General features: G+C 32.8%; 1 protein-coding gene across 1 annotated transcript in view; it reads left to right on the top strand.

Moving 5' to 3' along the window:
- LOC142973001 (RYamide receptor-like) overlaps positions 1–17,589 on the top strand; it is a 30,220-nt gene extending 12,631 nt beyond the window's left edge. The window contains exons 4-11 of the mRNA XM_076114498.1: positions 5,383–5,531; positions 9,687–9,808; positions 10,057–10,151; positions 10,804–10,929; positions 13,909–14,009; positions 15,752–15,842; positions 16,931–17,008; positions 17,093–17,589. Of these exons, the coding sequence (XP_075970613.1) occupies positions 5,383–5,531; positions 9,687–9,808; positions 10,057–10,151; positions 10,804–10,929; positions 13,909–14,009; positions 15,752–15,842; positions 16,931–17,008; positions 17,093–17,476 (1,146 nt within the window). The 3' untranslated portion in view covers positions 17,477–17,589. The remainder of the gene's footprint in view (positions 1–5,382; positions 5,532–9,686; positions 9,809–10,056; positions 10,152–10,803; positions 10,930–13,908; positions 14,010–15,751; positions 15,843–16,930; positions 17,009–17,092) is intronic.
- Positions 17,590–18,299: the final 710 nt, after the last annotated feature.

Below are 18,299 nucleotides of genomic sequence, written 5' to 3'. Positions count from 1 at the left end.
TTTGAAATGTCAATTATTTGGGTACTCACCAAAAAAATATCAGAAATGTATATTTAATAATTACATAATATTTTTAAATTTAGAAAAAAATGGGAAATGTGGCCAAGGTACAACATACCCTATGTACCTAGGCCAGTAGTACGTTGTACCTAGGACACATTGAAATTTGGGGGTAATTTAAGCAAATTATCAAGTTTTGTTAACTAAAATCGTTTTATTTGATTTATTACAGTACACAGTATTATTACAGTATACAGTATTTAACAAAACATTTTAAAAATTCTCAAATGATCAACATTTAGAAATGATCAAAATTAAAATAATATTCATAGCTATTTTTATGCTTTTCAAACAAAATATTTAAACAAAAACAAGTAACTTTTTGCCACCGTTTCGTTACATCACATCGCTGCGCCTGCCTAAGTCCATATGTGTATTTTGATGTTAAAAAAAAAAAGAATCTTGTGTCCCAAATCAAAGAAAAAGTTTTCCAAAATCTCACAAAAGACACATGTGGAACTTGGCAGGCGCAGCGACGATATCACATAATATAATATAACAAATCAATATACCTATATAGCATAGCAAATGGAAAACAAAATATTGAAACAATTATCTTTACCTATATACAAATTATTATTTCTCTTTTAAATTTTAATCAGTCATTTGGACTAGCTATTATAAAAACACTATCAATAATCTATACTAATATTATAAAGCTGAAGAGTTTGTTTGTTTGTTTGAACGCGCTATTCTAAGAAACTGCTCGTCTGATTTGAAAAAGTACATCATCACGCTACGACCAATAGGAGCAGAGCAGCAGAAATAAATGTTATAAAAACGGGGAAAATTTTGACCCATTCTCTCTTATGTGACGCTAGCGAAGTTGCGCGGGTCAGCTAGTGTAGATATATTATTCAGCCTTAAGCATTTAGTAGAAATCCCAGTACTTCTGTATCTCTGGAACATAATAAATTTCTCTGTTCTTGTTAACTTTTTGCGGGGTTTTAATTTTTTCGACAACGTCACTCATCGGGTACAGATTTAAATCCTCTTTTTCAGGCCATTTCCAGTTTTTAAGTGATTTTTGCATCGATTTCTGATATAATAAAGATATTTAATTAGGAATATTATTACGTAAATGTGAAATAATTTAATAACATATTCTCCTGGCCAAAGTACAACATCCAGGTTGTACCTTGGCCACTGGCCAAGGTACAGCTGATCGACAGTGGCCGAGGTACAACACTACTCCAACTTCACTAAAACGGTGGATTTTATACAGGGTGTGGCGTAAATAATGGATAATCCTTTACCAGCAGATGGGTGACCACCCAACTGATCTAAATATTAAAATTTACCTCCGGCACAAGTATCATAGTTTTTGAGATTTTGGCCATTTTGTGTGTTTTTTAAAAAAGCGATTTAAGCTCGTTCTTTTTAATGCTGTGATCACAATTTAAGGCTTATTTTAAATCCGTTTTTTGCAAATAAATCCTGAATAAATGTGCTATTGAATCTACAATCTTGTTTTGTTATTACTACTTGTTTTTTATTTAAATTATGCATTCAAAGTTGAATTTTATAATCTTTCACAAAATTTGTGCAACTTTGAGCACTTGTGGTGAAAAAAAAATGTATGGTGGCTTTACTGCCCACGCCATAAATAATTTCTAAATTTTATTAGAATTCTAAATTGGTATAACATGCAGCATTAATACCGATTATTGTCAAAATATTACAAAGAACTTAAATTATTAACACTTTTGCCGGTCGACTAATTTTATTTTATCAGCGCGTTTAAGTTAAGTTTGTTTTCAAATATTCATGTTTATAGGGTTATTAAACTATTAAAGATTATTTAGATGATAAAAAAGCTTGTAACTGTGCTGCTTCTACCAAGTCTATTTCAAAATAATGTATAACAATTTGATGAAAAATGATTTTTTTGTCAACAGAGTAGTTCTCTTTAGATTTCTAATTATCTTTATTATTTGAACAGTATTTATGTTTTGTATTTCTTTTTTTTTTTCAACACTGCACACAAGTGCTCAAAGTTGCACAAAAGTGTTGAAAAAGTATAAAATTTAACTTTGAATGCATAGTTTAAATAAAAGACAAGTAGTAATAACAAAAAAAGATATTAGGTTCAATAGCACATCAGTTTAGGATTTATTTGCAAAAAATTTTATCCATTATGTGTGGTTAAGAAAGCGATTTACGCTCGTACTTTTTGGTGCTGTGATCACAAATTAAGACTTTTTTTAAATCCGTGTTTTGCAATTAAATCCTGAATAGATGTGCTATTGAATCTAGAACGCGCTTAGCGTGAAAAAAATAAATTAGTCGACCGACAAAAGTGTTAATAATTTAAGTTCTTTGTAATATTTTGACAATAATCGGTATTAATGCTGCATGTTATACCAATTTAGAATTCTAATAAAATTTAGAAATTATTTATGGCGTGGGCAGTAAAGCCACCATACATTTTTTTTTCACCACAAGTACTCAAAGTTGCACGAAAGTTGTGAAAGATTATAAAATTTTACTTTGAATGCATAATTTAAATAAAAAACAAGTAGTAATAACAAAACAAGATATTAGGATCAATAGCATATCTATTCAGAATTTATTTGCAAAAAACGGATTTAAAAAAAGCCTTAAATTGTGATCACAGCATTAAAAAGAACGAGTTTAAATCGCTTTCTTAAAAAACACACAAAATGGCCAAAATCTCAAAAACTATGATACTTGTGGTAGAGGTAAATTTTGATATTTAGATCAGTTGGGTGGTCGCCCATCCGCTGGTAAAGGATTATCCATTATTTACGCCACACCCTGTATAGTTTAGAGTTAAGTATCTCGTAAGTTTTTTATTGTGTTGAGACTTGTAAAATCAAAGAACCGATAGCATATAACAGTTAAGTGACTATTAGAAAACTTTTAAAACTATTAGACTACAAAATATATTAGAAATACTTACTTTTTCACACAAAAAAGTTTCAGCGTCGATAACACCAAACACCGGCTTAATGGCGGTATGCGACTAACTACACATTGAATAGTCTGTAGTGACGTATCGAATACCATAAACAGTAGAATTTAGTATCGCGCGAATATATGAAAACGAGCCCAGTGGCCTAGGTACACATAGTGCCAAGGTACAACAGGTTCCCCTAAGTAAGTTAAAAATATCTGGTACTTGGTACTATTAGGTAGCGACAGTGTGAGCTCTCACGCAAAATTTATAGTACACATGTAGGGATCATATCGCTTAGAAAGCTTAGTACCTGTTATAAGGTCCAGTGATTTTTTATGGACAATAAATTCTTATCGCTGCGGCCCAGGCTTAATATAATGATAATTTTTGACATAGGTAGACAGATATCTGATTACACTTGATACCGTATGATGTATGATTACATCATTATGTTTACAGTTAACTGTTGAAGGTTAATCTGAAAGTGTATCATTTTTTAAAGGTTGCATTTAATAATGATTGAAAATTAATAACAGAACGTTTTACAATCACCGTGAAAAGTGTGTGGTGTGGGTGTTGGGGATAATTACTTTTATAATAATTAATTAATCACTGCTATTTTGAATTAAATCAGATTCTGTTAAGCTATGACTTCACAGCAATGGAAAGCGCCTGTTTATTTTTGGGATAATTATTTTACCATTTATGAAGCATACAGTTTTCAGGTTAGTTTGATATTTACACACATTACTGAACTTAAGTATTTTACACGATTAATTTGGAAAGTGTGTCTACGCCATGATAACAGCAGTAACGAACATGTGACCACTCATTTCATTACAATATTTACAGCGAATACAAAGTCCATTTTTATTCCTTGCAGTGAAAATTCATGTTTATAACTTTGTTAAAAAACATGTCAAATATTATGTAGTAACCGTAAATATGTACCAACTTGCTATGTATATTATGACATTGCGTGACATTGATCACGATAAACTTCCCAACCGCTTGTTTGTATACAAATTGATAAAGTTCGACGAATTATATTATTTTTAGCGCCCAACGTTTCATAATTAAAGGTTAAGTTAAGGGATTTAATGAACCAACTATTGTTGTTTTTGGACTCTTTGAATAAACACGCTATCTATGACAACAATCTTCTAAAACTAACAAACTGATATCATCACCGCTACACATCCAACGTAGGATTGAAATTCCTCGATCGTTTAACAAGATGAGTTGACACTATCTTTATTGTAAGTTCCTCAAATCCAAGACCATTACTTCCAAAACTATTTTACGCCACATTAACCCAATGTAGTGTTCGCATCCCCACTAAGATTTAGTTGGCAGATTGTGTAACGCTCAAGTGCTTTACTATCTATGGTATAAATGGTGGCCACGTTATGGGTATTAGGTGGCTTTATAAAATCTAGCTATCAGTGTAATATAAGAGATAAGGAAAAACAGAAGCACTTTCAGAAATTATAGCAATGAGGAAAAATATGTTTACATAAGTTATGAGTACATCATGTACACGAAGCTATTGGGCTTAGAACTTCCGAGTAATAATAGTTGATTGTTATAATTACATACAATCCAATCTCATGCCTGGACTACAGCCCAAAATGCTTGAGTTGGCCAACGGGCAACTTTAGTATTCCGGAGCGTGCCAACCCCGTCATCAATTATGTTCCTTACCTATCCACTTACAATATTTGCACTATAAACAATATAGGTGGTTATTATTCCACGAAATGGTTTTAGCGTTGAGGTGCTGATAGCATCTGTCAACATTAATATTCACGACATTATCGTTGTTACACAGTCTTGTAATACCCCTAATCGTGTAGTATACAGAGCCAAAAATCCAGGTTTTAATGCTTACGCACACATCATTACACTCGTATCGAACACCCACTGTCACCCACACAGAGACGTGTCAAGTGAATATAGACTTTTCTGGATCATTATAACGTTATCATTTAGTTACCGAGAATCAAGAATTACAAGTCATTAACTCAACTGCCATGGGCTGAATGGTCACTGACAGTAACTGATTGTCTGATTCCAAACAGTAATCATACTTAAGAAGTTGACGCCTACAAATAAATGAACCATTTCGTTACATTATCGCTGACTTACTTACATGAAATCACTTCACAAAAATTCTCAAAGAATTCATCAAGCTTGATTTATGAGTGAGTGATTATAGGTATGGTGTGCTTTTCTATAAATTATATAATTAGGTAGTAGAAGTAAGTTGTTGACAACGTAATTTATTATTCCTTGTGGAAAAGTTAGTACTTGATACGCTACAATAGCTTTAACGAAATAAATATTAAACAACATCAAATGTTATGTTTATTTTAGGTTTAAAGTATTATTTTTGTTGACAGTTCCAAGCTGCGTTGCTGCAGAGGTGGCTTCTCCCACACTTCATGTGTCCGTTCTGTCCGTTCGTACAAGCGCTGAGCGTCAACGTCAGCGTGTTTACACTCACCGCCATCGCAGTTGACAGGCATCGGGCCATTATCACACCTCTCAGGTAAAAACCAACACTATCCTTAAACCATGACATCCGAGAAACTACTTATGTTATAAAGATCATCCCTACGTGATATTAAAAGAAAATTTTACGGCTTATGGGTGAATTTTGGATTATCTATCCAATAGATAAATTGTTAGCAAATTAATAGACGCAAGTGTCAAAATTTTAATAAAGCTAACCGGTACTTATCTAAAAGTGGTGAAGTCGGCCATTACTATGCATTTTATACTAACAAAAGCAACCGCAAAGTCATCGTGTCTTTAAAAATAAGAACCAGGATTCTACGGTCCATTACGTAAATGATTTTCCTTGTAAATAAACCTCAGTAATGCTGCAATCGTATTTGTTTAATTTAAACAATATAAATCTCTTTATCTTCGGCTAAAAAAAGTCTTTTGCTTAAACCCAGATTGGACTAACGGTTTTTTTGAAGCATCGTCATTGATAGCAACAAAATTACCTTCTAATTTCTAATGAAGATAATAGGCTATAGTCTCCTTATACTTTTAAGAAGATTTTATAACATCGTATGCACCGTACTTATTAACTTGGATTTGGCCAGTTTCGTTCCTTGAAAATAGTGAAGCACGATTCTGTGGATAGTGTCACGTCATGTTCTGGGCATTTCACCGGACCGTATCTCTGCCCCGAGAGTAAAAAGCCCTTAAATTATTCAGAAGGATTCCATTTAACAGGGTCCCCCATCAAGCGATATAATGGATAATGGTGAATCCGTACATTTTAGAAATAGTATTAATAGAAAAGTACTGGTGTAAATGCCAACTACATAATGAGCGAAGTTTTTCTCGCAACATACATAACATTGGCAGCATTGTCTATTCGGTTTGCTCTTATTACATTCCGTTTGATAATGTATTGTAATTCCTTTATGCTCGTAGCTGACGACCGAGGGTACTAAATTTACGGATCTGCATTTCATTCGTATTCCGCAATGAATGAGAATATGTCCAACATAATAAATATATTGTCTACTCTGCTATATGAATTTCATTGCGCCCAATTTCTGTGACTCAGCAATCTTATTTACATGGTTCCCTTCAAACAAGTCTGAAATCAAACAAATTTATATTAGCGCCGGGTCACCGGCTCATCTTTATAACGAATATAAGTAAGCAGAATATGCACCTCACCTCTATAATCTAATAATCTATTGTTACAATCACTCTTCTTAATTAGAATGGCGATCCAGTTAAAAGATTGCGTCATTAGCGCTAAACAGCTTCCGCATTCACATGTGGATTGATTAACGAATAGGTTGAACCTCACCCTTGTGTACCTTTGTTTGTAGCACACTTTCAGAGGCCTAGTTGAACCTTCCATTACTTCGCAGTAAACAAATAATTGCGCGCCTGTAATTACTTCCACGTATGTAGTCAGTACAACAAAGCTTGTATCCGTGAAACTAAAAGGTCTTTATTTACACCCTCATTGTTTAGGCTTTATCGTAGGTAGTGATTTAATTAAACAGCTCATTCATTTACCACATTCTGAAACAAAGCGTGGGGAGAAATCGATTTGTATCAGGTATCATGATGAGGAAATAAGTATCTGAGATTTCAGTCGTTTAATTAGTAAGTTACATTTTTGAAAGATTGGATAGCAGTCTATATGAACATATCATATAGAAAACAAAGCAAACATTACAATAAAGTGCTACTTTTCGTTGATATATATATATATATATATATATATATATATATATATATATATATATATATATATATATATATATATATATATATATAGTATAGTTTGCTGTTAGTAGGGCTAAAATATTACGAAGGGTCCGACAAGTGTATTAGTAGTCAGAGTAAATAGTTAATGAGTGTGTACGGATTGTACCATCCATCTTACATTTTACGACACCATCGGGAAATGACAGGCTGGTTTCCAACTAGCAACACTGCCTAGAATACTGCACACAATACATTATGTAAGTGGCGAGCTAATTTATTTGATCATGCAGTATCCGACCATTTTTGTTTCGGTTTTTGCTTATCTAAAAAGCAGATAAGTCAAACAGTCACAATCTTTAAAACAACCTTGCTATTAATGTACTTAATGAATATCAAATCTTTGGACAAATTTTCCTTTGTCAAAGCAAATATTTACGTCTCAATTTTTAGTACCCGTTCTTTATGAGATCGTTTTATTGCTGCTATACGAGATTGTCTTGAAAAATGTCTGATAATCATGTTTGTTAATGTATTAGACTTACGACGTAACCGATTATACGACTAGAATTCTAACGATGAAAATGATGAAAAGCTACTTTATAGATAGAAATACTTAGATAGTCTATTTTTATGATACCATAACTCACGAGTTATGAATACTGAACTTTCGAAGGTTTAGACTGGAGGATTAGATAAAGAATATTCATTCTTAATAAAAATAAAAACAACATTTTTATTACGATATTTTTTAGAGCCAATGAAAATATAAGCCCTGGAATTCAGCTGATAAAGGAAATATAGTGTGATTTTAAGTGAGAAAGTAGAGGAGAAACACATTTTACGAGATAAAAAGCCATTCATTATACACTGGGTGCGATTCTAACCGCAAAATAACGAGTCGCCTCGTTAGCATAAAGGTTTGCGATTAGAGAGCTTGAAAGACTAGCTCTAATGAAATCCTGCTTTGTAGAACACTTGCGTTTTTCTATAGATCTTGTAACATCCCTCACACTTTCATTAAGCATTGAGACATAAATGACAAAGACTACTTAAAGTATTTTTTTCACCTGAAGTAGTGAACCACAATAGTTAACGATATCGATTCATAGTCAAATAAAAATTCTTTAAAGTTATCCATACTATACTTAATGTTTTAAAAAAGTCTAAAAGCCAATATGGGCTGCAACTAAATGCGTAGCTCCTTGAAACTGAAACGATTGTAGCGCGACATATGTACATGAACATGCATTCACCAGCACTATCAAAGCTTTTAAACTAACCGCTTGTAACAAGCGTCAAACGTTGGCTTGAGAGCGTTTTGTCGTACAGCGTTTGTCTCGCCTAGCAGTTAATACACCGAGTACGTCAGAACCGACATCATTCTAGGAATAAGTAGATGGACGTGTGAAGGAATTTTCACGCACGCTTGCTATGCGTTATACCTGCCATGAAGCTTCGTATAATTTTATTATATCCCATTATATTCCATAAGCCTAGATAACCGTAAAACTTATTATTTGTAATTTAATTTATCTAAATACTATATTATTCATGTTTGCTTAGGTGGTATCACTATACCAATAACTGAATCCAATATGAGCCGGAAATAGATCGTACAAATAGAACAGAAGCTCGACAGGCAACTTCAATTGTTACTGTGTTATTCCAAAATTCGAATGTTAACGGCAGGCTTTAGTTTTCAGTCCGATTGTTATTATTTAATGACTGTAACGACGTATTGAGAGTATTGAGACAGCCTTTGTGCGTATATCGAACGTTATTCATACATTTTCAATGATAATAATAATATTGACTTTGGGTATTATTGAGCAATACTCGTGTTTATATTAATAGCAAGTAAATTCTACTCTTGGATGACCTAATATGTGATTATGATGAAGTTTCAGAAGCATCGCCCACTAACCTAACCATAAAATAGATACTAGACGTAATATCATTAGTAGCTCTTCCGCAAGTGAGTCATTAATCGGCAACATGAAATTATCTTTGGATGTTGTATCCTCAGGTCATTATCGAGAATGTCGGTAATTCGTGTTAGTATCTAACTACATAGTATAAAGATCTTTGGAATAATTTCATTGTTCGCTTGAAAAAAGAAGAGATCTGACATGGCTTAAGAAACTTTGCAATAGAGGTTTCTAGCCTCTCTGGGGGATAATATATCGCAGACAAAGTCATAAACTTCAGCTGAGAATTCGATTCGATCGTTTCAGAATATAAACGTTTTATTTTTTCAAATATTGGTTTTTGGTAAACATTATTTATGTGTGCCTACATCAAAATCGTTATAGATAAACGTTATTTCTTAAAGGTTAATATCTGTAATGGACCCTTGCTCTCCAACATCAGTGACTTCACTATCATTGTCAATATATAATAATGTGTATATAATATTACTCTCATTACACGTTATAATGGGAAATGTTTGTTTCAGCGCCCACACCTCTAAGCGTATTGCCAAAGTAATTATTGTCGTTATATGGCTACTGGCATTGTCTCTAGCCGCCCCTATGGCAATGTCTTGGGAGGTTATTATGGAAGATGAAATAGATCCTGGTACGTACGATATGTAATTAACAGTAAGTCAAATAATTAAAATCATTAGTACGCTTCACTGATTCGCCCAGAAAAACATTTCAAATAATTTGTTCGTATACACGTCATTATTAAAGTTTAATATATTTGTATTTACATTCGGGCAACAAATAGCAAACATTTTGTTGCCTTTAGCATTTACTTGTTGACAAAACAAGTTAAGCCGAAAAAGGTTTTAGTAAAACAAACAGATTTTCATTTGTTTGCAGTTTCCAAGATCTTTTACAAAAAGCCGTTTTGTGCGCCCACCGAGTTCGGCTCGCATTCATTGTCTATTTATAGGCTACTATTATATATATTTCAGGTAAGCTACACACATTTTTCTTTTTCAATAGTTGCAATTAAGGACAATGCAGACATTAGTTGAGTTTAACACTTAACATCGTTACTGCTATTTATAACTAAAATTCTTTAAACAAAACATATTAATAATAATATCTCTCTCAACATGTTTAATGGTATACAGCCCGTTACTGTTTCGATTTTTCAGAGAAATGTGAAATTGTTTCGTAAGTCCTTTTGGAGAGCTACATACACATAAAGTATTTATTTGGCCCTAGACATTCCACTAACAACAATTTATCAATGCCAAAGTTGTTTGCTACTTACCAAATTATTACGCAAACATATTCAAGTACGCGTTTAGAAAGCTTATGTAGATTTCATATTATAAAATCAAATTTTTAAACTCTTCTTTGTGTAATCTAGCAAAATACATTTTTACTCAAAGCAAAACGTTTACAGAGCCAAACAAATTAAACCGAAATTACGAATGCTGAAATTATTCAGGCAACAAATGGTACGAAAATAAACAAAAAATATGAATCATCAATATTTAATTATAACGAAATGAGGAAATTTTAATCCGTAGTTGTGTGGAGGCGATATTTTGCCGACGACGGTGAAATAAATTAAATTTCCATCAGTGCGTATGACTGTGTTTACTTCCCTTTTAGTACGTAATCCCGTTGTGCGTGATTACATTCGCGTACGCTCACATGGCGATGAAGTTGTGGGGAGCACGAGCTCCCGGCAACGCGCAAGAAACACGTGACGCCAACCACATGAGAAACAAGAAAAAGGTGAGTTTACGTTTTGTTGTAACAACTTTTTAACTCTGTCGCTGCGTGACTAATTAAATAACTTTTGTTTCTTATGTTTACGGGAATACGACATACGTTCTTAGATAGACATGTTTACTTTATTTGTAGTACTCGTAATCGATCGGAAATATATAATTATTTATATTACTTTTTAATATCGATATTCTAGCTATCGTATGTGTAAAACATTAATCTTCAAACGATTCATTATTATAACTGCTCTACTTTATGATTATGTTGAACATAGATATATTTAATTAGCTCTGACTGGGATTGGTCAATTAATGCTCAGCTACTAATGCTAGCCGTACGTAATTTGCTTACATTGATGACTTTGATTAAGTTGTTATTTTATATATTTCTATTCTATTCTATTTCTACGAAAAATCGTGTCAGTAAGACAGGAAGGAAATGAGTTCAATCTATCACCTAATTCAAAAGTAAACATAAAGAGTCGTTTTTTATTTATATTGTCGTTGTAATTATCTCACTGTAAATTGTGGTAAGTAAGTATAAGCGTAACGTCTTCAAACAGCAAATAATAATACTGTTCAAGCGTCAACATCATAAATCATGCTCGTCGACTCATCTGTAGCAGATTTCTCGTCACTACCAGACCTGTTGTACAAATGGCAAACTATTTTAGTGTGATTGATGTTGAGTCATTTTAAACCAATCTAGTGCAAATTGAATGCAACTCTCTTTAACGTAAATAAACACGTCTGAATTGCATTACGCTGTTTCAGTACATGTTCTACTAAAATTTAGAGTAACTTTGATATAATGTTGGCAACATTTTCAGTTGCAGACTCAGCTCGGTGCCAGCTGTAGCTCAGTTCCGGCCTAAAATTACCGGTTTAGGGAAATGACAATGAAAAACGTAATAACAGAAATTAACTCTGAAACTTACTCTACATTTTTTTATTTATATACCTTATAGTATGAAGCAATGTTCACTATTTTGTGAGTTTACATTTAATTCTATAATTGCCTTCATTTAGTATCTAACCATTAAGTTTTCTAAGAAGACCGTACTGAATATGGAACTCGATAAAAAAGCATAACACAAAGTTGAAATTCAATAAAATGCATGGGCGTTGTTCTTTTTCCGATATAATTGTAAAAACGGGTAAAATTTTGAACTTCTTTTACTTTGCCATATTATTAACAACAATTTTATTCTTACGTAAAAAGATCCAATTGTTAACCACTCGGTAACGTGTTTCCAAATGAATACAACGTATTGACCTGACGTAATAAGATAAATAGTGACGCGTCGACGCTCGCATGAGTGCTATTAACGTAGACATGCAAATGAACTCATATTGCCATGTGATGCTGCCGTCAAAACAAATACTCTTTTCGAATTAAACGCTTTATAAATAACCTTTTGAGAAGATCTTAAAATAATCGCGTTTGATATTAATTCGTTAGGCTTGCTACAAACATATTCAGTTGGGCACGTTCGGTTAGGCAATATTTTTGAACAACAAAATCGACTCGACTCACTTGTTCAGCTTGTGTCGAACGGGTTCATCAACACAATCACATTCAGTTTTTCCGCCCAGCTAGGTAAATTTATGCCTTAATGAATACTTCTGTAGTAAGCCTAAGATTTGAGTAGTTTTCCGTAAATAAATCGTGACTAATGTCACAAAATAAATCAATTGTACAAATCTCAAACTACGTAACTGTGTCATTAAAACGTAACTCCCCTCTGTTCACTTGAAAGCTTCAGCCAATAAAAGTTCTTTTATAGCTGACTAACGTTCTAGCAGCTTTACATTTTACTATTTATATATAAAGAAAGTTTTACAATAACTTCCACTACACAACACTCCTCCCTCGGAAAATAGAATATTTAGATTTGTAGATTTTCATTATTGCTTTTATCTAAAAGTTGCAATTTATCGCTAGCGCAAGGGTCTAGAATGCTAGCAAAAAAGAATTTATTTAACATCTTAAATCAGTGCTTAGAGATTTTCTCTTTATTTTTGGTATGTTTTATACATTATATAGTATTACTATTTAATAAGAGCATAGCTTTCTTGCATTTTTTATTATCACATGTGCTTTCAATGAATAATAATGGACGATTTTTTGAATGATAAGCAGCTAAGTGGACGTACTATACGGCGTTTACATACGATCGCAGGTCCCTTCACTGAATTTCCATATAGATAGACTGATTGCCCTGTCCTAAATCAACGCATAATCCTCCAATATTTCATCGTAGTGTGACTTGTCATAAAAACTGATCGTTTCTGATAAAAATATACATGATCCCTCGGACAGCGCCAAATACTTGCTGATTCTAGCGAAGGGACCTTCGTGCCTACATATATTCATAAAATACGTTCCACAGTTGATCTCATAAGTCATAGTTATGGTTCACTAAAATTCACTCCTCTACCCCTACAATTTTATTCAGCCGGCGGATCTAGAGCCCAGAGAATCCTTTCATGTAGGGACCCAATTGGGAAATAGCTTCGTAACGGCTATGTCGGTATTATTAGAATCGGTTAAAGACCTCCTTAATGTTCCTTTGTGCTTAGTGGAATTCAACATTACCAGCTTGATATATTCGTCGCCCGATTGTTAAACATTAACCATATAATGTAATGATAATTTTATCATAAAAACTGAACCTAATCCGAAAATAACGTAATTACGTCATAACATCATGATGTTATATCCGTAATGTTGTTACCCGATAAATGATGTTAAGATAGTTCAATATCAGCATATAAAAGTATATGTCTGTGTTAATGCCATGTAAATGGCCACAAATGAGACCGATATTGTCAGTCCCCACACTTGGCAAGTGGTTATCGCGCCGTCAGATATTGTCAGTGTGAGCTGCCGTTCATTTCATTGCTGTAATTACTCCTTCTACCTATTATATAACATAGAAACAAGCGAATTATATGTTTATTCTAATACGTAATTTATTTGCAGGTTATAAAAATGCTCGTTCTTGTTGTGGCATTGTTTGCATTATGCTGGTTACCACTTCAGAGTTACTTATTACTACAGTCGTTCTTCCCTTCAATAAATGAGTAAGTATTCGTTACAATTGTTTTGTTCTTTATTATAACGACTTAAATATTATTTATTTTTAAAATGCGTATTGAGTAATCTTATGATAATTCTGTGGTAACATAAGCACAAAACTTTCGATTAAGTCAATATATGCTCAACTAATCTAACTGACTTAAGGCGTACAACCAAAGTTCTATAAACGTAAACAGAACGCTATTTAGACAATTAATATCTCTGCGGACGGAAGTTTTCCGCGGTCTTGTTATGACTCATTTTTGACATTGTTTACTTGACTTATTAGAGACGCATTAATCAATAAATCGAATAAAACCAGCTGTTTGTTATTTTTAGCATCCAAAAATAGATTCATCGATTCATAAAAACTATTAAACAGTGTTTGTTTTCAATATTCGAAACACGAAAACATTTTCATCCCACTCCTTATGATTAACAAAGAATTTAGCTAGCTCAAAGACTATACTATTATATTATTTTAAAATCAATGCTACAACGTTCATCCATGTGGAATGTGGATGTAATTTTATAAATGGCGAGATACCGACAGATTAAAAAGCACACACAAATTAAAATATACAACGTACTCGTTTTAATTCATGGAGGGATGAAAGGAATACTTACATAGTTTATAACATCGCAACAAATATTTGGCGGAACACAAAATCAGTTATTCATAAAAAGGTTTCAATAAAAAAAAACATTGACCCAGTAGAGAGAGATTTTATAACAAACAATTTCAACATAAAAAATATATATTTATATGTATGGTAATCCAATGAATTTAAAATATGGTTTATCCAAGACCCACATATGCGTAAAAATCACTTTATCCGCCATCGCATAAAAAGGCACCGTATTTTTTACAATTCAGTTTGACGCCTGCAGTTAAACGTTCACTAGAGGGCCCTTGTGTGCTGTTACACGAAAATCTGCGGAAAGTTATGGAACAGCGTACACTTGACATTTAGGTGAAAGGAGATCGGCAGATTTCGTACAGCTTAAAGTTTGTGTTGTTTCGTAACAGAATTTGTACCACTTATTAAGGGGACTAAGTCACTTATTTTTATTTGGGAGTATTATTTTTAGAAGTCCGGATTAATTAGAAAGTATTTGTTTATTTAAATAATAATTTTTGGTCCATGGCTTATATTTGTTGACAACTAAAGAAAAAGAAAATCTCATGAGACGTCACTTTTCGTCTGACGTCTACGCATCCGCCAATTTGCTGTTGTTTTGAATTGTGGTTTTGACAGCATCTGAGCAATTAAGCGAACTATCGGGGCTTCTAAAAATGGACATAACTTTTACCTCCCAACTTTTAAAAATATAAGAATTTTAAAATAAGCTTGTCTATCATATTAGCTACCAATTAAAACAAAAAGTAAACCTAAACATGACATTTTATAAGCTGTACGAATTCTTCATACAAACCTGCCGTTCGCCTTTTATTGTAGAATATAAACGTATTCATCTACTCGATGTTTATGAATATCGTAGTAGAATAAAATAATATTTTTGGGTAGAAAAAGTATTTTTAAGTAAGAAAATAATGAAAATATTTTCATGTTACAATTATCAGATTTAAAAATGATTACGTGTGCATATTGGTATGACAAAATACTTAATTAAATCTCATTTTAAAATGTATTTAACATAATTATTAAATTGCGCCATTTACTTACTTCCTAAACGTAGTATTACTTTTGCTTAACGTATGTACTAACTTCTGTTTCTCTTACAGATATAAGTACATAAATGTACTTTTCTTCTGTTTTGACTGGCTAGCAATGAGTAATTCATGCTACAACCCCTTCATATACGCTATTTATAATGTAAGTATTACATTTTTATTGTCTTCAACGATAGGCTTTCGGACTTATTTGGATTTATTCACTGCAGAAATCTAAATGTAGGCGAACTCCTGACAAAACTCAATTCGATTGAATCAGATTGAACTTAATAGTAGACGTGTTTGATCATGCGCTGGTTTTGAATTTAAAATACGATTTGACATCAGCTCGAGTCTGACTCGATCGAATTTGAATTCAAAACTGTTGGGAGTTACCCTGCTGTTTGTAGCCGCTTAAACGCATTATGATACTCAGTGTAATGTTTATGTAAGAACTATTCTGCATATACGGTTGATATTATTATGGCATCAATCAACGCTAGCACTTAAAACGAGATAAAATTATTATTCTTTGAGATTTTAGCGTATATTTTTAATTTCAATTTGGGTAACACAACAAAAATATTTCACCTTTCAAGGAACATTCCTTACTAATTTAGTAAATCATACAGTCGTTAATATTATGTGGACAAAGACAGTTTCATTTTGCCTCCATTTTCACCTCATGATGATAAAGTAGGTGTTCAAAACTGTCTACCTATCTTTTGATGAAATCTGAGTATGAATAGAACTGTGTACTTGCTGTCTAATCCCCCTTGTTTATTAACACCAAACTACAAAATTACAGTGCCCACGGCAACGTTCTTATCAGAACAGAGCTACATTGTTTCTTGTCCAAAATTTGACGTTTATAAAAGGTTCGTCATGTATGAAATATGTCGCCATTATACTACGCTATGCTTGCACGTGTATACTTGTGTAGACACTACAGTGTGTAGGTATGTTTTCGTAGACTCGTGACGCAGACCCTTTCAGTTTTGTTCCCAAAGATTTCCCCAAAGAGACTTTTGCTAGGAAGGGCTCGAAATGTTGTCACTAAATCTGAACGTCTTAAAAACTGAAACTGAAAGCATCATAACAAAATAATATGCCATTTACAATTGTTTTGGGGAGTAAAATATGCCTTATTCCTCGTCATTCATACTTCGGACGTCGTTTAATTAAACAAAATTAAGAGGATTTTACATCAAAACGAGTGGGGAATTAATTGGCGAATTTCCTCTTTTGCAGGAAAAGTTCAAGAAGGAATTTAAACAACGCTTCACGTTCGGAAAAAAGCCAAGCAGATTTGTGAACGATAGCTACGAGGTAAAGCTTAAATCGATTTATTAAATAAATTCTACTTTTCCATTAGGGTTTGACTCAGTTTAAACACGAAGTAATTAATTGCAGGACGGCCAGTCGTACAGAACTCGGATTTTATCATTCCGGTCAACAAACGACAGAAGTGGTTATTCTACCAGAAAATCTATTAATATACCGCCTGGGGACACTTTAAAAGTACCTTCTCGGAATTCATGCCACTGCATGGGAGGACAGAGTAGAGAAAACGGGTTCAATTTTATGAAGACTGAAGATATGGAAGGTCACGGCAACAGTCGAAGGTACTTGAATATAAGAATGAGCAACACAGATATTGGTAAAAGAAGATTAGCAAAGAAACTGTCAAACAGAGACGATATGCCTGTCGGCGATGAGAGAGTCAGTGAACTGTATATATTTCCAAATAGCAACATCGTAGAATTTACAGACATATCATACGATGACAAAGTGTAAATACGTTGAGATTTCCAATACATTTAGTATTTATCAAACAAGTGATGTGATAGAATTATGTTTACTGTGACTGTATATTAACGAAGTATAAGTAATATAATAATATAAGAACATTCTAGTGGTTTTATTTCATACCGTCATTTTTATTATTAGCTGGTTGAAAATCTACAAAGTCATTTTTTCAATAACAAAGCTAAAAGAAGCTGAAGAGGTATACTTGAAGTTAAAGTAACAGACGTTTTAATTTATTCTTGATAGAATAATAAGTAAGAGTTTTATCAATTATGCTAGACAAAAGAAGAGACAATGTTCCTGTATTTAACCAAATCAAAGTTTGCTTCGAGGGATTTAGGAATTAATAAAAATCAGAAGGACACTTAAATTACTTTTGAAAAGTTTGTTAGTAAAAGACTTCGTTTAAAGATCGCTAATTACTAAAAGGTTTTATGAGGGCAGTTTCAACTTTTAATACTATTTCTTTGGATATTGCTAAGTAAAATTCATGGAGTGTTTTTTTTGAGATGGTAGTTAAAAGGTCATCAAATTTATGTAACAATAAAACAAGTAAGTACGGTATCGATTTCCAATTAATTGCCAAATGAAAAATCGAACCCTTCAACCTTCCTTTTAATTAACAACGATGAGGAATAATGATAATGTTGCAGTCTGGAAATCGTTGCCTATAAATACAACGCTTATAAGAAGAAAGAAGCAAATAACTTCAACAGTAGGTGGCGTTTAGTAAAAAATCGCTGTATGGAATGTGAAAATATTCACATGTATCTACTCTACTACTGCTCTACTACTCTAGTCAAAACAAAAA

The sequence above is a fragment of the Anticarsia gemmatalis genome, chromosome 5 (assembly GCF_050436995.1).
Source record: "Anticarsia gemmatalis isolate Benzon Research Colony breed Stoneville strain chromosome 5, ilAntGemm2 primary, whole genome shotgun sequence".
NCBI classification, from domain to species: domain Eukaryota; kingdom Metazoa; phylum Arthropoda; class Insecta; order Lepidoptera; family Erebidae; genus Anticarsia; species Anticarsia gemmatalis.
This window is presented reverse-complemented; position numbering and strand designations above follow the sequence as displayed.